Here is a 17,823-nt window from a genome sequence, read left to right on the forward strand (position 1 = left end):
TGCCAGGCTCCTCTGTCCATGGGGATTCTCCAGGCGAAAATGCTGGAGTAGGTTCTCCCCTTCTCCAGGGGATCTTCCCAACCCAGGAATTGAACCCTAGTCTCCTTCATTGCAGGCAGATTCTTTAATGTCTGAGTTATCAGGGAAGCTGATCCTAAAATTCATGTAGTAAGTCAGGGGACCCAGGATAGCCAAAATAATCTTTAAAAAGGACAAAATTAAAGAACTCATACTTCTCAATTTGAAAACACACTACAGTGCTACTACGATAATCAAAGTAGTGTGGTAATGGAATAAGGATAAAGATACAGATGAATAGAACAGAATTGAGAATCTAGAATTAAATCATTTAATAGCCAATTGATTTTTTAATGTATCATGGTTTTTTTAATTCCTCAGAGAACTCATTACTGCACATTTAACAGTAAACCATTTCTTACATTTCAGTGTTTAAATTACAAGGTATCAAACAGAGAGAGTGACTCAGCTAGAAGGATTAGGCAGAAGGATCATTTTTCTACTATCATTATTTATAATTTAAGTATGGTTAAAAGTGGTTGCTTGGGCCTGATTCACAAGATGTGGCTAGTGGTAGGTCTATACTGTGTTAAGCTTCCTGAGCTGGGGCTTAGGGCATTGGCTTTCCTAAACAATTCTGCATAGGGGAGACATCTGCATGAGATTTGGAAGGCGTAAGTAAAGCAGCAGCCACATATGTATTTATAAGGTCCATGTGTAGGATCATGTTCTCCTGCAGATCACACACATTGTCTCCAAACTGCTGGCTCAGGGTGGTGTCATGGGACAGTAGCTGCAGGTACTCTAGCTGCTGCTGATTCTCCTGTAGTTCCTCCTAATCGTAGGCCAAGTATGTGTGAAAAGCCATGATGAAGAGTGTCAGCTTCTTCTGCAGTTCACCCACATCATTGAAATTGAGACAGATACAAGTTCTCGTTCATTCTCAGGGTTTGCAGCCAATTCTTGTAGGTTATTTTTGCCCTCCCCACTTCACATTCCTCCTTCCTTTCATGCCCAGCATCAGGTACAGGAACAACATCTTCACGTAGATTCTTTTGCTAGTTATCACATTTGGTACAGTTGCTAAGTTGTGTTCAACTGTTTGCAGCCCCATGGACTGCAGCACACGGGGATTTCCCTGCCCTACGTTATATCCTGGAGTTTGCTCAAACTCATGTCCATTGAGTCAGCAATGCTATCTAACCATCTAATCCTCTGCCACTCCCTTTTCCTTTTGCCTTCAATCTTTCCCAGCATCAGGGTCTTTTCCAATGAGTCGGCTCTTCACATCAAGTGGCCAGAGTATTGGAGCTTCAGCTTTAGCACCAGTCCTTCCAATGAATATTTAGGGTTGATTTCCTTTAGGATTGACTGATTTGACCTCCTTGCTGTTCAAAGGACTTTGAGGAGTCTTCTCCAGCATTTGAAAGCATTAATTCTACCGTTTGGAAGCCTTAATTCTTTGGCACTCAGCATTCTTTGGGGCTTCCCAGGTGGTGCTAGTGGTAAAGAACCTGCCTGCCAATGCAGGAGACATAAGGGACCCATGTTCAATCCCTGGGTTGGGAAGATCCCTAGGAGGAGGGCATAGCAACCCACTCCAGTATTCTTGCCTGGAGAATCCCCATGGACAGGGGATCCTAGAGGGCTACAGTCCATGGGGTCACAAAGAGTCAGACACGACTGAAGCAGCAGCACACGTAGACTTCTTTATGATCCATCTCTCACATCTGTACATGACTACTGGAAAAATCATAGCTTTGACTACACAGGCTTTTGTCAGCAAAATATTATCTCTGCTTTTAAATACGCTGTCTAGGTTTGTTATAGCTTTTCTTCCAAGGAGCAAGCATCTTTTAATTTTGTGGCTGCAGTCACTGTCTCCAGTGGTTTTGGAGCCCAAGAAAGTGAAATCTGTCACTATTTCCACTTTTTCCCCATCTATTTGCCATGAAGTGATCAGACTGAATGATGCTATGATCTTTGTTTTTTGAATGATGTTTTTTTTTTTTTAATTATTTATTTTAATTGGAGGCTAATTACTTTACAATATTGTAGTGGTTTTTGCCATACATCAACATGAATCAGCCACAGGTGCACATGTGTTCCCCATCCAGAACACCCCTCCTACTTCCCTCCCCATCCTCCCCCAGGGTCATCCCAGTGCACCAACCCTGAGCACACTGTCTCATGCATAGAACCTGGACTGGTGATCCACTTCACATATGATGATATACATGTTTCAACACTACCCTCTCAAATCATCCCACCCTTGCCTTCTCCCACAGAGTTGAAAAGACTTCTTTACATCTCTTTTGCTGTCTTGCATATAGGGCCATCATTACAATCTAAATTCCATATATATGTGTTAGTATACTGTATTGGTGTTTTTCTTTCTGACTTACTTCACTGTGTTTAATAGGCTCCAGTTTCATCCACCTCATTAGAGCTGATTCAAATGCATTATTTTTAATGACTGAGTAATATTCCATTGTGTGTATGTCCCACAGCTTTCTTATCCATTTGTTTGCCAATGGACATCTAGGTTGCTTCCATGTCCTGGCTATTATAAACAGTGCTGCAATGAACATTGGGCTACATGTGTCTCTTTCAATTCTGGTTTCCTCCGTGTGTATGCCCAGCAGTGGGATTGCTGGGTCATATGGCAGTTCTATTTCCAGTTTTTTAAGGAATCTCCACACTGTTCTCCATAGTGGCTGTACTAGTTTGCATTCCCACCAACAGTGTAAGAGGGTTCCCTTTTCTCTGCACTCTCTCCAGCATTTATTGTTTGTAGACTTTTGGATAGCAGCCATTCTGACTGGTGTGAGATGGTACCTCACTGTGGTTTTGATTTGCCTTTCTCTGATAATGAGTGATGTTGAGCATCTTTTCATATGTTTGTTAGCCATGTGTATGTCTTCTTTGGAGAAATGCCTGTTTAGTTCTTTGGCCCATTTTTTGATTGGATCATTTATTTTTCTGGGATTGAGCTGCAGGAGCTGCTTGTATATTTTTGAGATTAATTCTTTGTCAGTTGCTTTGTTTGCTATTATTTTCTCCCATTCTGAAGGCTGTCTTTTCACCTTCTTATAGTTTCCTTCATTGTGCAAAAGCTTTTAATTTTAATTAGGTCCCATTTGTTTATTTTTGCTTTTATTTCCATTACTCTGGGAGGCGGTTCATAGAGTATCCTGCTGTGATTTATGTCAGAGAGTGTTTTGCCTATGTTTTCCTCTAGGAGTTTTATAGTTTCTGGTCATACCTTTAGATCTTTAATCCATTTTGAGTTTATTTTTGTATATGGTGTTAGAAAGTGTTCTTGTTTCATTCTTTTACAATTGATTGACCAGTTTTCCCAGCACCACTTGTTAAAGAGATTGTCTTTTCTCCATTGTATATTCTTGCCTTCTTTGTCAAAAATAAGGTGTCCATAGGTGCATGGATTTATCTCTGGGATTTCTATTTTGTTCCATTGATCTATGTTTCTGTCTTTGTGCCAGTACCATACTGTCTTGACTGTGGCTTTGTAGTAGAGCCTGAAGTCAGGCAGGTTGATTCCTCCAAGTTCCATTTTTCTTTCTCAAGATTGCTTTGGCTATTTGAGGTTTTTTGTATTTCCATACAAGTTGTGAAATTATTTGTTCTAGTTCTCTGAAAAATACCATTGGTAGCTTGATAGGGATTGCATTGATTCTATAGCTTGCTTTGGGTAGTATACTCATTTTCACTATATTGATTCTTCCGATCCAGAAACATGGTATATTTCTCCATCTATTTGTATCATCTTTGATTTCTTTCATCAGCGTTTTATAGTTATCTATATATAGGTCTTTTGTTTCTTTAGGTAGATTTAATTCCTAAGTATTTTATTCTTTTCATTGCAATGGTGAATGGAATTTTTCCTTAATTTCTTTCTGTTTTATTATTGTTAGTGTATAGGAATTCAAGGGATTTCTGTGTGTTAATTTTATATCCTGCAACTTTACTATATTCATTGACTAGCTCTAGTAATTTTCTGGTGGAGTCTGTAGGGTTTTCTAAGTAGAGGATTATGTCATCTGCAAACAGAGAGAGTTTTACTTCTTTTCAATCTGGATCCCTTTTATTTCTTTTTCTTCTCTGACTGCTGTGGCTAGGACTTCCAAAACTATGTTGAATAATAGTGGTGAGAGTGGGCACCCTTGTCTTGTTCCTGACTTTAGGGAAAATGCTTTTAATGTTTCACCATTGAGGATAATGTTTGCTGTGGACTTATCATATATTGCTTTTATTATGTTGATGTGTGTTCCTTCTATTCCTGCTTTCTGGAGAGTTTTTAATCATAAATGGATGTTGAATTTTGTCAAAGGCTTTCTCTGCATCTATTATGATAATCATATGGTTTTTATCTTTCAATTTGTTAATGAGGTATAGAATGATGAGTTTTAAACCAGCTTTTTCACTCTGCTCTTTCACCTTCATCAAGAGGCTCTTTAGTTTTTCACTTGCTGCCATTAAAGTGGTATCACCTGCATATCTGAGGTGGTTGATATTTCTACCAGAAGCCTTGATTCCAACGTTTGCTTCATCCAGCATGGCATTTCCCATGATATACTCTGCATAGAAGTTAAATAAGCAGGGTGACAATATGCAGCCTTGTCATACTTCTTTCCAAAGTTTGAACCAGGCCATTGTTCCATATCCTGTTCTAACTGTTGCTTCTCTACTTACATACAGGCTTCTCAGGAGACAGGTAAGATGGTCTGGTATTCCCATCTCTTTAAGAATTTTCCAGAGTTTTTTATGATCCATATAGTCAAAGTTTTTAGTATAGTCAATGAAGCAGATGTAGAAGGTTTTTGGAATTCTCTTGGTTTTTCTATGATCCAGTGTTTGCAATTTGATCTCTGGTTCCTCTGCCTTTTTCTAAATTGAGCTTATACATCTGGAAGTTCTCGGTTCATGTACTGCTGAAACCTAGCTTGAAGGATTTTGAGCATAATCTTGCTAGCATGTGAAATAAGTGAAGTTGTACAATAGTTTGAACATTCTTTGGCTTTGCTCTTGTTTAGGATTGGGATGAAAACTGACCTTTTCCAGTCCTGTGGCCACTGCTGAGTTTTCCAAATTTGCTTGCATATTGAGTGCAACACTTTGACAGAATCATCTTTTAGAATTTGAAATAACTCAGCTTGAATTCCATCACCTCCACTAGCTTTGTCAGTAGTAATGCTTCCTAAGGCCCACTTGAGTTCACATTCCAAGATGTCTGGCTCTAGGTGAGTGACCACACCATCATGGTTATCCAGATCATTAAAACTTTTTCTTCTTTTTTTTTTTTTACAATTCTTCTGTGTATTCTTGCTACCTCTTAATTGCTCAGTGTGAAACCTCTATGGTAAATCTTATTCTATATCACTTACAATGCATCTCTTATCTGATTGAGCCCCAACTGATAATAAACAGTTCAAATTAGAATTAATAGGCTAAGGTAAGGAGTGTTGATTTTATTTTAAATGCATAGAGAATCTTTTAGATAGTTTTAAGCAGCTTGCTCTAGTGAGCGGAGAAGGCGATGGCACCCCACTCCAGTACTCTTGCCTGGAAAATCCCATGGATGGAGGAGCCTGGCAGGCTGCAGTCCATGGGGTCGCTAAGAGTCGGACACGACTGAGCGACTTCACTTTCACTTCTCACTTTCATGCATTGGAGAAGGAAATGGCAACCCACTCTAATATTCTTGCCTGGAGAATCCCAGGGATGGAGGAGCCTGGTGGGTTGCCGTCTATGGGGTCGCACAGAGTCGGACACGACTGAAGCGACTTAGCAGCAGCAGCAGCAGCAACAGCTCTAATGAGACTGAATTTAGGAGAGTCATGGGTATAAGCCAGCTGAGCTTTCCTGTTGTAATCATCTAGGTGAGAACTGATGGCAACCTGGACTCGAAAGGTAGCAGTATAGCTTAGCCAATTAATTTTAGACAAGGGTGGAAAAATAATAAATGGTGGAAGAACAACTGTATATCTAAATGAGGAAAAAATAATAAATGGTGCTGGGACAACTGTGTATCTACATGGGAAAGAATGAACCTGGACCCCTACTTCATAACCATATATAAAAATTAAGAATGGATCTAAAACTTAAATGTAAGTGTCAAAATTTAGGAAGAAAATTTAGGTGTAAATCTTTGTGACCTGAATTAGGCAATGGCCTAATGATACCAAATGTACAATGATACCAAAAGTACAAGATAGATGATAAGAAGTGTGGATGAGGATGTGGAGAAATTAGAATCCATATACACTGCTAGTGGGAATATAAAATAGTGTAGCCACTTTGAAAAACAGTTTGGCAGTTCCTTAGCAATTTAAGCATAAGGTTACCATATGAATCAAGAGTTCAACTTACAGGTATATACTGTAGAAAAGAGAAAACACATATTCACACAAAAACCTGTACATGAATGTTCATAGCAACAAATAGTCAAAAAAGTAGAAACAAGCCAAATATCCATTAGCTGACAAGTAGATAAAGAAAAGCTGGTATATCCATACAATGAAATATTCAGGAATAAAAAGAAATAAAGTCTTTATACAACATGAGTGAGACTTGAAAATTGTATGCTAAGTGAAAGAAGCCAGGCACAAAGGACCACATATTAAATGATACCATTTAAATGAAATACCCAGGATAGGCAAATGCAAAGACAGGAAATTGATTAGTGATTGAAGGAAGAGGGAACATGAAGAGGTTGGGATTGGAGAGTGACAGCTAAGGTGTGTGGGGTTTCTTCTGACGTAAAAAACAAGTTCTGATTGTGGGATGGATATAGAACTCTGAATCTACTAAAAGACATTGAGTTGTACACTTTAAACAAATGGCTGTATGGTATGTGAATTTTATTTCAATAAATCTGTTTTTTAAAATATCATTTTTTGGTAGTCAGCTTAAGTTCAGTGAAAGAACCTTACATATAAAATATATCAGTATAATTTGGCTAGGTTTTCAGTTTGTATTTTAGTAATTGCTGTTGTTAGGAAAGTAATTTTGAAATACTTGTTCTGAAAAAAGCAGTTTTCACATTTTGGATGTATAGAAAGCCCCACTTATTTGTTCTTCGCTCAGTATGACCAGTGAGCAGTATAGCCACAGTTATTAGAATTATTTGGCATGTAAAGTAGAAAAAAATGTAGCTTGAATTACCAATATGGTGAAGGGGAAGCTGCATTTGAAAGTACACTTGATTGTACAGATCTGAGATAGTATTGGCTGGTTATTGAATATTAACATCATGTGGCTCCCTATTGTTTTCACCAATTTTAAAGACAGAATCATTGTTTTCTGTCACTTATCTCAAAATCTCAGTTAAAAATGAATTCATACAGCATGCGTAGAAAGCAAGTTACATGTAAACTGGTAAGAATTATTTAAATTATTTTTCTTTCCGAGTAAGAAAGCTGCATAGAGGCTAATCTGGTGGTTTTATTAAGAATTCAGATTATGATAAGGAACCTGAAAATAAGTGTTCCTGATATAACACATCCTATAGATTTAAGCTTTATATTGTTCTGAATGGAAAAATATGATTTGAGCAAGTTTCCACCTTTTAATAAAGGTAACAAAATTTTAATCAAGTTTCAACAAGTAGAAGAGAACCTGTATAAAGCAAAGTATTAAGATTATATTCTAGAAACTGTAACTTTCAGTTAAAAAGATAAAAATACTGGAAGTTTACATGGCAAAATATAGTACTTTAGATACTGGCAATATATTGAAGGCGTATTTTCAATAAATTGGATCAAATTCAAAATAGCTTTATTTTTTCTTAAAAAACAATTCTGTCACTGAGTTGTTTTGAAATTATTAAGCCAGAAAGAAAAACACCAATACAGTATCCTAACGCATATATATGGAATTTAGAAAGATGGTAACAATAACCCTGTATACGAGACAGCAAAAGAGACACTGATGTGTAGAACAGTCTTTTGGACTCTGTGGGAGAGGGAGAGGGTGGGATGATTTGGGAGAATGGCACTGAAACATGTATAATATCATACATGAAACAAGTCACCAGTCCAGGTTCAATGCACGATACTGGGTGCTTGGGGCTGGTGCACTGGGACGACCCAGAGGGATGGTACGGGGAGGGAGGAGGGAGGAGGGTTCAGGATGGGGAACACATGTATGCCTGTGGTGGATTCATGTTGATACATGGCAAAACCAATACAATATTTTAAAGTTAAAAAATAAAAAAAATGAAATTATGTGGAGAGTTATAATGCATATGATTTGTTTTTAAATTTTTATTTCAAATTGTAATATGGTTGATTTACAACGTTAGTTTCAGGTGTAGAAAAAAGTGATTCAGTTATACATATATCCTTTTTCAGAGTCTTTTCCCATACAGGTTATTATAAACTATGGAGTAAAGTTTCCTGTGCTTTATAGGAGGTCCCTGTTGATTATTTTATAAATAGTAGTGTGAAATGTTATTTGAAGCCTCCTTATTTATCCCTCCCAAACACCTTTAGTAACCGTAAGTTAGTATTCTACATCTGTGAGTCTTTTTGTTTTGTTGTCACTCAGTCATGGCCGACTTTGCAAACCCATGAGCTGCAGCACCCCAGGCTTCCCTCTCCTTCATTATCTCCCTGTGTTTGCTCAGACTCATGTCCATTGAGTCGATGATGCTACCAACCATCTCATCTTCTGTCTCCCCCTTCTCCTGCCCTCAATCTTTCCCAGCATCAGGTCTTTTCCAATGAGTAACCAAGTATTGGAGCTTTAGCATCAGGCCTTCAGATGAATATTCAGGTTTGATTTCCTTTAGGATTGAATTGGTTTGATCTTGCAGTCCAAGGGACTCTCAAGAGTCTCCTCCAGCACTGCAGTTCAAAATCATCACTTCTTTGGCGCTCAGCCTTTATTGTCCAGCTCTCACATCCATACATGACTACTGGAAAAACCACAGCTTGCACTATAGGGACCTTTGTTAGCAAAGTGAATGTCTCTGGTTTTTAATATGCTGTCTAGGTCTGCCATAGTTTTTCTTCCAAGAAGCAAGTGTCTCTTAATTTCATGACTGTCGTCACCATCTACAGTGATTTTGAAGCCCCAGGAAAGAAAGTCTCTCGCTGTTTTCATTGTTTTCGGATCTATTTGTCATCAAGTGATGGGACTGGATGATGCCATGATCTTCGTTTTTTGAATGTTGAGTTTTAAGCCAGCTTTTTCACTCACTCTCCTCTTTCACTTTAATCAAGAGGTTCTTTAGTTCCTCTTCGCTTTCTGCCATTAGAGTAGTGTCATCTGCATATCTGAGGTTATTCATATTTCTCCCAGGAATCTTGATTTTAGCTTGAGCTTCATCCAGCCTGGCATTTCACATGATGTACTCTGCACAGAAGTTAAATAAGCAGGGTGACAATATACAGCCTTGTCATACTCCCTTCAGCATTGCCCTTCTTTGGGATTGGAATGAAAATTGACCTTTTCTAGTCCTGTGGCCACTGCTGAGTTTTCCAAATTTGCTGGCGTATTGAGTGCAGCATATTCATAGCATCATCTTTTAGAATTTGAAATAGCTCAGCTGGAATTCCATCACCTCTACTAGCTTTGTTGGTAGTTATGCTTCCTAAGGTCCACTTGACTTCAGTCTCCAGGATGTCTGGCTCTAGGTGAATGATGACACCATTATGGTTCTCTGGATCATTAAGACCTTTTTTGTACAGTTCTATGTTTTCTTGCCACCTCTTCTTAATATCTTCTGCTTCTGTTAGGTCCAGATCGTTTCTGCCCTTTTGTGTGCCCATCTTTGCATGAAATGTTCCCTTGGTATCTCTCATTTTCTTGAAGAGATCTCTAGTGATTCCCATTCTATTGTTTTCCTCTGTTTCTTTGCACTATTCATTTAAAAAGACTGTTATCTCTCCTTGCTATTCTTTGGAACTCTGCATTCAGATGGGTATATCTTTCCTTTGCTCCTTTGCCTTCTGCTTCTCTTTTCTCAGCTATTTGTAAGGCCGCCTCAGACAACCATTTTGCCTTGTTGCATTTGTTTTTCTTGGGGATGGTTTGGTCACCTCCTCCTGTACAGTGTTCCGAACTTCCATCCATAGTTCTTCAGGTACTCTGTCGGATCTAATCCCTTAAATCTATTTGTCACTTGCACTGTATAATCCATTTGTCACTTCCCCTTTAGGTAATATCTGAATGGCCTAGTGTTTTGTAAAAAAAATAAAATAAGTTTTTTTCTATCATTTTTTAAAATTAGGTTCCAAATATAAGTGATGTCATATGATATTTGTCTTTCTCTGTATGACTCACTTACCTTAGTATGATAATCTCTGGGTCCATCCATGTTGCTGCAAATGGCATAATTTCATTATTTTTTATGGCTAGGTAATATTCCATTGTGTATGTACACCACATCTTTATACATTCATCTGTGGATATACATTTATATCACTTGCTATGTCTTGGTTGTTGTATATAGTGCTGCAATGAACATTGTGGCACATGTATATTTTTGAAGTATGGTTTTCTTTGGAGATACCCCCAGGATTAGGATTGTTGGATTATATGGTAGCTGTATTTTTAATTTTTTAAGGAAAATACATATAACTGTTCTCCATAGTGGTTGTACCAATTTACATTCCTACCAATAGTGTAGGAGGATTCCCTTTTCTCAACACCCTCTCCAGAATTTATTGTGTATAGAGTTTTTGATGATGGCCTTTGATGATGGGAAGATCCCCTGGAGAAGGGCATGGCAATACACTCCAGTATTTTGCTTGGAGAACCCCTTGGACAGAAGATCCTGGCAGGCTACAGTCCATGGCGTCACAAAGAATTGGACACAACTGAAGCGACTTAGGACATTCTGACTAGCATGAGGTGGTAACTTATTGTGCTTTTTTTTTCCGTTTATCTAATAATTAGTGATGTTGAGCATCTTTTCATGTGTTTTTTGGCAATCTGTATGTCTTCCTTGGTGAAATGTCTATTTAAGTCTTGTACCCTTTTTCAGTTGAGTTGTTTGATATTGAGTAGCATGAGCTGTTTGTATAGTTTGGAGATTGATCCCTCATCAGTCACATCATTTGCAGATATTTTCTTCCATTCTGTGGGTTGTCTTTTCATTTTATTTATGGTTTCTTTTGCTGTACAAAGTTTTTGAGTTTAATTAGATCCCATTTATTTTTTGTTTTTATTTCCATGACTCTAGGAGATGGATTTAAAAAACCCATTATTTATATGAAAGAGTGTTGTTCTTATGTTTTCCTCTAAAGGAGTTTAATAGTATCAGGTTTTATATTTAGGCTTTTAATCCAGTTTGAGCTTTTGTATATGGTGTTAAAGAATTTTCTCATTTCATTCTTTTTCATGTAGCTCTCCAGTTTTCCCAGAAGCATCTCCTCCAAAGAGTGTCTTTTCTTCATTGTGTATCTCCTCCTTTGTCACTTATTAGGTGACCACAGGTGTGTGGGTTTATTTCTGGGCTTTTTATCATCTTCCATTGAGGTACTGTTTCTGTTTTGTGTCAGTACCTTATGTTTGAAAATGGTGGCTTTGTAGTATAGTCTGAATTTAGGGAGCCTGATTCCTTCAGCTCCATTTTTGTTTCCCCCCACCCCACCCTTAGGATTGCCTTGGTTATTTGGGGTCTTTTTTGCCTGCATACAAATTTAAAAATTATTTTGTTCTAGTTCTGTGAAAAATGCCATCGGTAATTTGATAGGGATTGCAATGAGTCTGTAGATTGCCTTGGGTAGTGTAGTCATTTTGACAGTATTGATTCTTCCAATCTATGGACATGTTATATTTTTCCATCTGTGTCATCTTTGATTTCTTTCATCAGCATCTTGCAGTTTTCAGAGTACAGGTTTTTTGCCTCCTTAGGTTGGTTTATTCCTGGACATTTTATTCTTTTTTTAAAAAATAATTGTATTTATTTACTTTTGGCTCTGCTGGTTCTTCATTGCTGCATAGGCTTTTCTCTAGTTGTGGAGAGCAGGGGCTACTCTCTAGGTGAGGTGTATTCAGGGCTTCTCACTGTGGTGGCTTCTCCTGTTGCAGAGCATGGGCTCTAGGGCACACAGTCTTCAGTAGTCGCAGCGTGAGGCCTCAGTAGTTGTGGTTCCCGGACTCTAGAGCACTGGGCTTCATAGCTGTGGTGCGTGGGCTTAGTTGCTCTGCAGTGGGTTGGTTCTTCCCAGACCAGGGATTGAACCCGTGTCAACTGCACAGACAGGCAGGTTCTTTATCTGGGACACCAGGGAAGCCCTATTTTATTCTTTTTGATGTGATGGTAAATGGGATTGTTTCTTAAATCTATCTTTCTGATCTTTCATTGTTAGTGTATAGACATGCAACAGATTTCTATGTGTTAATTTTGTATCCTGCAACTTTACTGAAATCATTGATGAGCTCTAGTAGTTTTCTGGTAGCATCTTAGCAGTGACAGTTTTACTTCTTCTTTTCCCATTTGGATTCCTTTTATTTTTCTTCTCTGATTGCCATGGCTAGGACTTCCAAAACTATGTTGAATAAACTTGGTAGAGTGAACATCTTTGTCTTGTTTTTTATCTTAGAGGAACTGTTTTCAGCTTTTCACCACTGAGTATGATGTTAGCTAGAGGTTTGTCAAATATGGCTTTTATTTTGTTGAGGTATGTTCCTTCTGTGCCCACTTTCTGTAGAGTTTATCATGATTGGGTGTTGAATTTTGTCAGAAGCTTTTTCTGATCATCTGTTGAGATGATCATGTGATCTTTATTCTTTAGTATGTTAGTGTAGTGTATCAGACAGTTGATTTGCAGATACTGACAAATCCTTGCATCCCTGGGAAAAGTCCCACTTTATCATGGTATATGAACCTTTTAATGTATCATTGGATTCTATTTGCTGGTATTTTGTTGCAAATTTGTGCATCTATATTCATCAGTGATATTGACCTATAATTTTCTTTTTGTTGTGTGTGGTATCTTTGCCTGGATTTGGTACCAGGTTGATGGTAGCTTCATAGAATGAGTTTGGGAATGTGTCTTCCTCTGCAACTTTTGGAGGTGTTTCAGAGAGAGAGGTGTTAACTCTTCTCTAAAGGCTTGATAGAATTCACCTGTGAAGCCATCTGATCTTAGACTTTTGTTTGTCAGATTATAAATCACAGTTTCAGTTTCATTGTGGTGGGGGGGGGGCGCTCTGCCTTCAGTCTCCTTGTCCCACCACTGTGCCACAGCCAACTCCTGCCTCCCCAGGAGACTCTCCATGACCCTCAGGTAGGTCTAGCCCAAGCTCCTGTGGAGTCACTGCTTTGTTCTGGGTCCCAGGGGACAGGAAATCATCTGTGCACCATCTAGGCGTGGAGTCTTTGTCTCCACCAGTCTTGGGGAGTTCCTACACTCCAACCCTGCTGGTTTTCAAAGCCAGATGCTGGAGGCGCCTCCTTGCACTGCCAGACCCTCAGGTTCTGGAGCCTGAAGTGGGGCTCAGGACTAGCACTCCTGTGGGAGACCCTCTGTGATACCATTATTTTCCAGTCTGTGGGTCTCCCAACCAGCTGGTATAGGATTTGATTATATTGTGAAATTACCCCCCCTGCCATCTCACAGCTTCTTCATCTTTGGGTATAAAACTTTTTTTGGTAGGTTCCAGTCTTTTTTGTCAATAGTTGTTCAGTTGTGATTTTGGTGTTTTTATAAGAGGAAGTGAGCTCAAGTCTTTTTACTTCACCATTTTGTCCAAACTTGAGGGGCTGCTTTTATTTGAAATGCTTTCTGCCTCCTTCCTCAATGTACGTTGCTCATTATCCCCTTGATATGGGGTGTGTGAGTGCAGCACCCCTTGCGTGCTCTCCTGGTATGGTGGCAGTGATCAGCGCCCACCCACGGGTCTCCCAACAGCAGTGTGGCGTGTGCGCCCCAGGACAGCAGGAGCAGTGATCGGCACCTACTTCTGGATCTCCCAGTGGTGGCAAAGCCCATGCCCTCCTAGGACAGCAGAGGCAGGGCTTGGTGCCTGCTCCCTGCTCATGCATGCTTCCCTTGACCGCAGCGGCAGCAACTGGCTTCTGTGGCCATGTTCCCTAGTTTCTGCAGCAGCCCCTGCCCACTTCTAGAGCCCACAATAGTGGCAACAGCTCTTGCCCAACCCCAGAACTCATAGAGGTAGCATCCTGTTGCCTGAGAGCATGCACACATGTAAAGAAGCTCCTATGGCGGTCTCACCGCTCTTCCTGGACTCCCCTAGTAATGGTGCCTTGCCTCTCTGGTGAACTCAGCTTCTTCCGAGTGCACCCTCAGTTGTCACAGTTCACAACTGAAGAGTCAGGCTGTTTGCCTACAGGCAGCCCCAGTCCTCTCCCTGGGTCTGACCTGAAGCTTGAGCTTCAGCACCCAGCTGCTGCCCATACCAGTGGACGAGCACCCCAGGCTGGGGGGCACAGGGTGGCAGTGCCAACTGTCTGTGCAGGTCACTCTCTCTTGCCTTCCGCACACTGGTGTTCCCCCTCTGTCCCAGCTGATTCCCCCCCTTCACCCTGCTGGTGAGAAGACTTCCCAGGGTACGGGAACCTTTCCTCCTTCACAGCTCCCTCCCCGGGGCACAGGTCCCATCCAGTGCCTTTCTCTCTCATTTTTTGTTTCATTTTTCTTTTGTCCTACTTGGTTACATTGAGCTTTTCTTGCCCTTTTTGAAAGCTGAGGTCTTTTGTCAGTGTTCAGTAGACGTTCTGTGCAAATCATTCCATTTGTCAAAGTGTTTTTGATGTATCTGTGGAAGGAAATAAGCTCCAAGTCCTACTCCTCAGCCATCTTGGTTCCTTCTTATAATGCATGTGATTTGTGCAGAAATGTCTGCTGTTAGTTCAGAAAGGTTTTCATTTAATGTTGCTTATGTTTTGAAGATAACTGCAATCAGAAAATGTCAGCTTTTATTAACTAGAACAAAAATTACCATTTGCATATTTATTGCCTTTCCCTTTCCCAAGGCCATTAAAGAGATTCCACTTTGTTTCTTCCTTCACTTGACTTCTGAAAGGCTTTTCAGTTCAGTTCAGTTCAGTCTCTCAGTTGTGTCTAACTCTTTGCGACCCCATGAATTGCAGCACACCAGGCCTCCCTGTCCATCACCAACTCCTGGAATTCACTCAAACTCACGTCCATCGAGTCGGTGATGCCATCCAGCCATCTCATCCTCTGTCATCCCCTTTTCCTCCTGCCCCCAATCCCTCCCAGCATCAGTCTTTTCCAATGAGTCAACTCTTCACATGAGGTGGCCAAAGTACTGGAGTTTAGCATCATTCCTTCCAAAGAACACCCAGCACTGATCTCCTTTAGAATGGACTGGTTGGATCTCCTTGCAGTCCAAGGGACTCTCAAGAGTCTTCTCCAGCACCACAGTTCAAAAGCATCAGTTCTTTGGCACTCAGTTTTCTTCACAGTCCAACTCTCACATCCATACATGACCACTGGAAAAACCATAGCCTTGACTAGATGGACCTTTGTTGGCAAAGTAATGTCTCTGCTTTTGAATATGCTATATAGGTTGGTCATAACTTTCCTTCCAAGGAGTAAGCGTCTTTTAATTTCATGGCTGCAATCACCATCTGCAGTGATTGTGGAGCCCCAAAAAATAAAGTCTGACACTGTTTCCACATCTATTTGCCATGAAGCGATGGAACCAGATTTCATGATCTTCGTTTTCGGAATGTTGAGCTTTAAGCCAACTTTTTCACTCTCCTCTTTCACTTTCATCAAGAGGCTTTTTAGTTCCTCTTCACTTTCTGCCATAAGGGTGGTGTCATCTGCAAGAAGCAATTTGGGATGCTATGAGGCCATGTGTGGCGGGGGGGGGGGGGTGCAAAAAAAAGTGAAGGAATAATTTTTCTGGGAGTCTCATCAAATGGGAATCTGGGTAAACTAGGGTGTGAGGGAGTACATGAGAGAAGAAAGGATTTTTCAAAGTATTGTTCAAGAATGACAAAGAACTTTAGTTACTTTGAAATTAGTCTTTGTCATCAGGTTGCTCTGGCCACAACACAGCTTGTGGTGAAACAAATGGATGAATAATAAGACTGCAAATTATCAAAAGTCTTACAACAGTGATTGAGAAGGTGTGAGGGGGGGAGGTGCTGTGTGTGCATGCTCTGTCATGTTCGACTCTTTCTGAGCCCATGGACTATAGCCTGCCAGGCTCCTCTGTCCATGCCATTTCCCAGGAAAGAATATAGGAGTGCCATTTCCTACTCCAAGGGATATGGATTCTTTACCAGTGAGCCAGCTGGGAAGACCTTGTGGGGGTAAAGAATACAAACTAATCTGAAAGTGGAAGGTGTTGTTACAAAGGGACATTCACTGTTGTTCCTTTCAGTTTTTGTTGATCAAGGTTTGCTATTTTATTATGTTAAAGAAAAGTTAGATAGCTGATCTATGACCTATGACTTTTATCATATGAATAACAATTATATATTTTTTCTGGGGCATTGAATTTTACTTTGTCTTGGGGGAAAAGGAACACAGGAAGAAGTGGAATAAAATTTCATTCAATATGTCTTTGTTACATATGAAACAAACTTGTCAACTCTATATTTTCTCTTTTTGTCCTGTCATCTGTCATACTCTGCTCTATAATATTGGCCAAAGTGATAGAATTTTCTCGAATTGAAAATGTAGGACATAGTCTGTAAAGTAACCAGATGTCAGATGAGTTCTTCAAGATTTTAATAATATCAATCAGCATGGCTATGACAGGCAAAAAGATTCCTAGAGTAATCCCTTTACAGTAACTGTTTTAAAAATGGTCTTTTATATTATTTGTAAATATAACATAAACATTATGTGCTATTTCTATATATAAATTTCCAAAAGGAACAATTTTTATAGTCTGTCACTGACACCTCACAGATTTTTTAAAAGAAATTTCCCTTTATTTGACTGGACTCTTTCATATCATTATCAACGTTTCTGATTTCATTTAGCTTAAAAACACCTAGGATTACTTTAGAGCAGAGTCAATTGGTCATGTAAGAAAAATGGTCCCTTTTCAGACAGAATCTACCATGTAAGGCTAAACTTTCATAGGTTAGAGAGGTGGATCGACAGCGTTCTTGCTTTCATTTCTGTAAAAGCAGAAACTGGGAGAGAAGACTGAAAACATAGAGGTGGTAAGGACTAATTCATTTCTGCTTTTTGTTGGTAATGTGATCACGTAATGACAGTCTTACTATCATTAACACTCAAATTACTTCGTGAACAAAATGAAATCTAAAATTTAGTAATTAGATGAGTTCACAAACAGGTAGCTAATGGCCTTGCAAACTAGGAAGAGTTCACTAGTCAGAAACTATCTGTGCATTGTTTTCTCGCAGGGAACAAATCACAGGACAGTGGCATAGCAGAGATGGAGGAACTTCCTGTGCCACGCAACATCAAAATAAGCAACATCACCTGCGACTCATTCAAGATCTCATGGGAAATGGATTCAAAGTCAAAGGACCGCATTACACACTATTTCATTGACCTCAATAAGAAAGAGAACAAGAACTCCAATAAATTTAAACACAAGGTAAAATGCTAACACAGCCTTATGTTCATTTGTATCTTAAAACTTTCTAATTATGATGCCATTTTGAAAGAAGGAATAATGTTGCACTGATTACTTATACTTGACATTAAAAATGAAAGTTATGTCATTTAAAAGCTGTATCCTTCCAAGAAATTTTATAAGAAAATGACACATATATGGGTTAAAATACACTTTTTTCTCCCAGAAAAGGTGAAATCTTAACTCTCATACAGACATAAAAATGAACGTGTTAAAGAT

The 17,823-nt window shown here is 39.4% G+C and overlaps 1 protein-coding gene across 7 annotated transcripts in view; it reads left to right on the forward strand.

The window, feature by feature from the left end:
• The window catches only part of PHYHIPL (phytanoyl-CoA 2-hydroxylase interacting protein like), a 101,930-nt gene that overhangs the window by 65,810 nt on the left and 18,297 nt on the right, over nt 1-17,823 (forward strand). For all 7 annotated transcript variants that reach the window (NM_001079798.1, XM_010820496.4, XM_010820495.3 and 4 more), the window contains 1 exon segment: nt 17,369-17,565. In NM_001079798.1, coding sequence (NP_001073266.1) covers nt 17,369-17,565 — 197 coding nt within the window.

Source organism: Bos taurus, chromosome 28 (assembly GCF_002263795.3).
Source record: "Bos taurus isolate L1 Dominette 01449 registration number 42190680 breed Hereford chromosome 28, ARS-UCD2.0, whole genome shotgun sequence".
NCBI classification, from domain to species: domain Eukaryota; kingdom Metazoa; phylum Chordata; class Mammalia; order Artiodactyla; family Bovidae; genus Bos; species Bos taurus.